The sequence below is a fragment of the Podarcis raffonei genome, chromosome 8 (genome assembly GCF_027172205.1).
Source record: "Podarcis raffonei isolate rPodRaf1 chromosome 8, rPodRaf1.pri, whole genome shotgun sequence".
Classification (NCBI taxonomy): Eukaryota; Metazoa; Chordata; class Lepidosauria; order Squamata; family Lacertidae; genus Podarcis; species Podarcis raffonei.
In genome coordinates, this window is record NC_070609.1 from 71,443,687 (window position 1) to 71,450,280 (window position 6,594).

Here is a 6,594-nt window from a genome sequence, read left to right on the forward strand (position 1 = left end):
GCCGGCTCCCTTGGCCAATAAAGCGATATAAGTGCTGCAACCCCAGAGTCAGCCACGACTGGACCTAACGGTCAGGGGTCCCTTTACCTTTACCTATTCTGCGTTCAAGACAGGTGCTCTACTACTGAGCTACATCCCCTGCCCTTCTCTAGTCTCCATCCAGAAATGCAAGAGGCATTATCAGAGTTCAAGGAGACACTGCAGCCAGATTTTTAAAAAATACTTTGCGTGCAAAGCAGGGCTGGGAAGGTTCATGACCTGGAGAAGAGCTTGGAGGGACAGATGGAGAAATATCGAGGGTCACATTCAGTCTACTCTGGACCTCAGGGAGAGTGTATTTTTTTCCATTCCCTGCCAGCGTTTCAGCAGGCGACGCCAAGGATTCAGGCAGGTGCCTTCTGCACGCCAAGCACGTATCCAGCCATTTGAACAACGATCCCTCTCTTTTGAGCAGTTTCAGCGCGGGGGGGGGGGGCAGGAAACACCCTGCTGCACGAACTCTTGGCTTGACCCAGCAAATCTGCTGTGGCCCATTAGACAGATTGTATTCTAAATTTGGCTTCATTTGCAAGCGAGACGGCCCCATGTCCCCAGCGATCTTTTATTAATGAGCGTTTTTGCAGGGAGCTCAATGTTCCCTGGGCGGAGCAGGTCACCCGGAGCAGCCAAGAGGCGGTTGGAAGGGAAGCACAGACATTTGTCAAAGCAGCCGCTGCAAGGTGCGATGTTTTGCTTGGGCAATTTCTTTTTCTTCTTCTGCTGCTGAATTCTCTCCCTCTCTAAATGGGCGTTAAATAGGAATAGGAAGCCAGAGGGGAAATGACTCTGTTCAGACTGTGACCTGGCAAGCCAAACGCAGCCCTTGCTAGACATGCAACAAGGTCTTCCAAATGCATTACATTCCCCCTCGCCCCCCCAAACCCCATTTATGCAACTAGAATGGAGCTGGTAGCAGAAAGATGATTTTAAGATTATGGTAAGACATGGTGGTTAGGGACACGGGTGGCGCTGTGCATTAAACCACAGAGTCTAGAACTTGCCGATCAGAAGGTTGGCGGTTCGAATCCCCGCAACGGGGTGAGCTCCCGTTGTTCGGTCCCTGCTCCTGCCAACCTAGCAGTTCAAAAGCACGTCAAAGTGCAAGTAGATAAATAGGTACCACTCCGGTGGGAAGGTAAACGGTGTTTCCGTGCGCTGCTCTGGTTCGCCAGAAGCGGCTTAGTCATGCTGGCCACATGACCCGGAAGCTGTACGCAGGCTCCCTCGGCCAGTAAAGTAAGATGAGCGCCACAACCCCAGAGTCGGCCACGACTGGACCTAATGATCAGAGGTCCCTTTACCTTTACCTATTCTGTGTTCAAGACAGGTGCTCTACTACTGAGCTACATCCCTTGCCCCCTCTCTAGTCTCCATCCAAAAACTATGTGTCTCCTCTAAAAACTATGTGTGTCCTATGGTCAGGTGCGTCTTATGGAGCGAAAAATACAGTAAGTGTCCAACCAGAAGCCTCTGGGAAGCCTGCAAGCAGGATCTGACCACAAGGGCTTCTCCACTCCTGCAGTTTCCAGCAGCCAGTATTCAGAAGCATTGCTGCCTTAACCATGAATTGGTCTAATCCTCTTTTAAAGCCATCCAAGTTGGGGCCAACATGGCTTCCTGTGGGAGTGAGTTCCACGGGTTAAACTATGCACTCGGTGAATAAGCACTTTCTTTTTTGTCTGTCGACATTCAGTTTCATAAGTCCTGAAGTTGTAGTGTTCTGCGGGGGATATATAAACCATGCATAGAAACCAACTTCTAGGGGCCGAGGTCCCTTAACTCACTCCTTAAAATATTTCAGGGGGCCGCTCCCCCCCCCCCAGTTCATGGGCATTGCCATTCAAAAGGTGTGTATGCGCCCCCATCATGTGATTGATTGATTCTGTGACATAAATCAAACCAGCTTCAGCGGCTCTACTCTGGAACCAGCTCTGGATATGACCTCACTGACTGCAGAAAAGCAGAGACATCAGACAAAGGTTCATATAGTTACAGCTCTGGTTTTCCCAGTAGTGATGTATGGAAGTGAAAGCTGGACCATCAAGAAGGCTGATCGCCGAAGAATTGATGCTTTTGAATTATGGTGCTGGAGGAGACTCTTGAGAGTCCCATGGACTGGAAGAAGTTCGAACCTATCCATTCTGAAGGAAATCAGCCCTGAGTGCTCACTGGAAGGACAGATCCTGAAGCTGAGGCTCCAATACTTTGGCCACCTCATGAGAAGAGAAGACTCCCTGAAAAAGACCCTGATGTTGGGAAAGATTGAGGGCACAAGGAGAAGGGGACGACAGAGGACGAGATGGCTGGATAGTGTTCTCGAAGCTACCAGCCTGAGTTTGACCAAACTGCGGGAGGCAGTGGAAGACAGGAGTGCCGGACGTGCTCTGGTCCATGGGGTCACGACTAAACGACAACAAGCTGCGTGGTGTTCCCAGCAACAACCCTGTGAGGTACGTTAAGCAGAGAGCGAGTGGCTGGCCCAACGCTTCAGAGCCAAGGCCGAATTCGAAACCAGGTCTCGCAGGGGTGGCGCTCTACCTACTACACCACACTGCCTCTATACAAAATGCACTTTTAATGGTTCCCACACGCACCCCCTCTTCTCTCCGATTCCACCTCCCAGACCCAGCGAGAGTTAACCGCGCCGCCGCCGCCGCCGCGAGGAGGAGGGCCGCTGGGCGGCGCCCGAACCTCCCGGATCCCACCCGAAAGGAGGCGCCACCGCCGGCGCCAGCGCCGCCGCCTCGCCCTCTTCAAGTTGGCACTTTGAAAATGTCCCTGCCGTTTGCCCGGGAAAGCCGAGGTCGCCGGGGTCCCGCCTCGGCCTGCCTCCGACCGGGGCTTCCCTTTGCGCCCAAGCCCCGCTAGAGCGCGCCGGATCCCGGCCCGGGAAAGCCCTTTCCCCCGCGCTGCACCTGCTCCTGCTCCTCCATGCCCCGGCGCCAGCCATGCTTCTCCGGCTCCTGCTGCTCGCCCTGCTCGGCCTGGGCCGGGCGCCGCGGCCGGGAGGCGTCCCGACGGCTTGGGGAGCCTCGGAGGCGCGCGGCGCGCACGGGGATCCGCCGCTTGGAGGCGCCGAGGACGCGGGTGCGGAGGGAGACCCGTGGTGCCCGTACAAGGTGCTGAGCGAAGGCCCCGACGGCGGCGGAGGAGCCTCGGGGGCGCAGGGCGGGCGCCTGTGTTTCCGCAGCCGGGCGCGGGGCTTCCAGTGCGCGCCGCGGAGCTGCAAAGCGCACCGCTCGCCCGGGCGCGCCCTGCTGGCCAACGTACTCCTCAACGGCAGCGTCCTCCTGCAGTGGGGCTGGCCTCCCTTGCTGGCCGAGGGGGAAGAAGACGGCGACGACGAGGGAGCCGAAGCTCCCACCTCCTCGGCCGAGGTCGGCCTGCTGCGCGGCTTCTCGCTCTCGTGCTCGTGGGAAGGCGCCTACACGCGTTTCCAGTGCGACCGCGTCCAACTGGGCGCCGCTTGCCGCGACTACCTGCTGCAGGATGCGCACGGCAGCGTCCGCTACCGCCTCTGCTTGCAGCCCCTCTTCGCTGCCGCCGCCAACGGCACCGATCCTGATTCTGCTCCTCCTGCCCGGTGGCCTCCGGAATGCGTGGAGTTCACCGTGGAGCCGGCCGGCATGCGGGAGATCGTGGTCGCCATGACGGCCGTCGGGGGCTCCATCTGCGTCATGCTCGTCTTCATCTGCCTCCTGGTCGCCTATCTCACCGAGAACCTCACGCCCCCCGCCGCGCCCGCCGCCAAGAGGGGAAACTGAGGCGGGGGTTAAGCCCCGAGGAGCGCGCAGTGAGACTCTGGCTGCCCTCGGGTGGACGGGGGAAGAGAGCCCAGCGAGCAACCTTTGAGCGCGCGCATCATGCCGAGGACGCAAAGCTATGATCCCTGCTCCGAATTACTTTATGTAATCACGGGAGTAAGCCATAACGGGGTGTAGCATCCGAAGCCCACCCACCCCCCTTTCAGACTGGTTTCAAATCGGATGGGGGACCTGTGTGTGGAGATTCTTGCATTGCAGGGGGTTGGACTAAATGACTCGGGGGTGCCTTCCAATTCTGCAATTCTAGTATTTTTTCAGGTTTGCTTGGCTATAAAGCCCCCCCCCCGTTTTGCTTTCTGAGTAAGCCTGCCCAGGAGGAAGGGGCTGTGCAGGTGGGATCCCCGGTCACATTTACTTGGGAGCAAGTCTGGACTTTAACTGGCGAGCGGATCCAGTTGCAAATTAGGGCTGCAAAGGGTCTTGGCCTGATTGGGGGAAGCACTTCTTTTCAAAATCCTTTTTAGCTCAGTTAAAAGGGTGCCTTCTTTGGATTAATGCCACACTTAAAAAAAAATAGATATATTTGGGTTAATTTCTAATATTTCCCCTCTTCTCACACATCTGGGAATGCATCTTCCAACAAGAGACATGACATTCTTTCTCTCCCCTCCCCCCCCCACTTTCACTGCTGGGCATATTTATGCAAATTTAATTGGCTGACCATTTAATCAATGAAAACTCATAGGATGAATCGACATGGGGCCCTTTTAGATTACCTGTTTATATTGCATTCATCCTGATATGTTTGCAGGGTGGTTAGACAACTCCTCAAAGGAAGTGTTGCCCTTCTAGTGTGTTTTCACTGTTACTTTCCTTATTGCAAAAACTCCAGTCTTTTGGGGGAAGCAGGTTTGCTGCCAAGACTTCCCTACTATAATTGACCAGGCGGTAGGTAGCTCAATGGTAGAGCATCTGCTTTGCATGCAGAAGGTCGCAGGTTCAATCCAGACATCTCCAGCAAGGGCTGAGAATGTCTCCTGTGTCTAAAACCCTGGGCCACTGCTGCCGGTTGGTGTTGCCAATACTGGGTTATATGGACCAAGAGTCATCTTCCTGCATTTCTAGAACCTGAATTTGCTGGTATGTGATTGGACCCCGCTCAAAGAGAGCGATGGTCTGGAAGCACCCTAAGATTTGTGAAGTGGTTATGAGAGTGATGGTAGACTGCGCTGGACCTACCCTTTCTGTTGGGGGGGGGCAAGGAGAGAGGAAGGCTCCCTCCCCTACTTAATGAAACAGTGGTTCTGGTCCTCTCTGGCTAGAGACCTCTGGGGGAAGCCCTCACGCAGTCGCCCAGGGCTCATCTCCACACCTGCGCACATCACATGACAACTGCACCATCAAGTGACGACTTGACTTGGATTTTTGGATTGTGGGTCAGTCACCACCTAATAGGAAGTCCACTTGCTCCAGGTCGCCCTGCTTTCAGTGGTGTGAGCTCCCCATTCACTGCCTTTTCTGGTTCTTTGAGAAATTTGCAGGTAAAGTCCCACATACTCTGTTAACCCCTCACTGACTTCACTCACCTTGCCTGCCTGTACAACGTACAGATGTTGTATTTTAAAGAGGCATCTCCATTTTGGGGGGAGCAGCCCTTTTTGGTAAGAAGTGGTGCAAAAGTCTTGGAGATCTGAGGGATAGGGACCATGTCTGTGGGGCTGCTGGCTATTAGGAAAGAGACTAGTGTCTGCTCTGGGAGCAGGAGGGGAATAAGAGGGGAAGCTAGGACCAAGGGGAATCCCTTGGGTGGGTGAGCAGAAATATAAGGGCTAGCTGAAGATGATGCTGGGAACAGCTGTGATGGAACAAAGCAACCTCTGGCTGTGCATTCATTTTTTCCCCTCCCCAAAGAATCCTGGTAACTGTAGTTTGTTCTGGGTGCTGGGAATTGTAGTGCTGTGCAGGGTAAACTGCAGTTCCCAGGTTTCTTGGAGTGGGGTATGCTTCAAAGGCACTTTGTGTATGCAGCCTCTGTTTCTTCCCCGTTCAGAAGTCTGTTCTGAATGCCAAAGCTCTGGTGGTGTAGGAAGTGCAGGAATAAATGCAAAGCGTGCAAAGTGCCCCTGAGCGTGCACAGAGTCCTCTCCGAGCTAAGCAGCGGTTCCCTCCACCAGCTGGTTGGGGACGTGGGGGAAGTTGGACACCTTCAGAAAAAGTATAGAAGCATTTTTCCACGGCACCTGGCCCCGTTGAAGCAAAGTAGGGTTGCCTCCATTGCATCAGCTATAGCTTAGAGACACACCTGGACTGGTCCAGAATATGCATCTTCTCATCCATCATGTCTGGGACTTGTTAGCCTGCATCTGGACTGTAGATGGAACCGATGCCTCAAGGAGAACAAGGCACCTCTTTTCCCCAAGAGTTGAGCTGAATTCTTGAAGCAGAAAACCCCAGAACTCAAATGTGAGAATCTGCCGTCTGAATTTTTGAAGTTTTGAAAATGCAGTGTTTTTAAAAAACGATCTCGAAGTAACTTTTTCTATGCTGTCGTAATCCAACACCTGCTTAGACGGGGGACAGCGTGTAGCAATGAGCACATATGTGGGTGGCTCTAGGTATGTCCCCAAACCTTTGACCTTTAGCACAAAGAAGTAGATTCTTTTTAAAAAGAAGGGGGGAAAGTGGTTTTCAGGTTTTATATATGGGGGGGGGGATGAATTTGAAGTTATTCGTTTCAAATTGTTGTCAAACATCGTTCCGTGTCTAACTGTTCTCAAATAACTTTAGAGGA

The 6,594-nt window shown here is 53.7% G+C and overlaps 1 protein-coding gene across 1 annotated transcript; it reads left to right on the top strand.

Moving 5' to 3' along the window:
* The first annotated feature begins 2,531 nt into the window (after nt 1–2,531).
* On the top strand, nt 2,532–4,138 carry FNDC10 (fibronectin type III domain containing 10). The gene has a single exon (XM_053400728.1). The coding sequence runs from the start codon at nt 2,988–2,990 to the stop codon at nt 3,801–3,803; it is 816 nt and encodes a 271-aa protein (XP_053256703.1). The 5' UTR covers nt 2,532–2,987; the 3' UTR covers nt 3,804–4,138.
* Nucleotides 4,139–6,594: the final 2,456 nt, after the last annotated feature.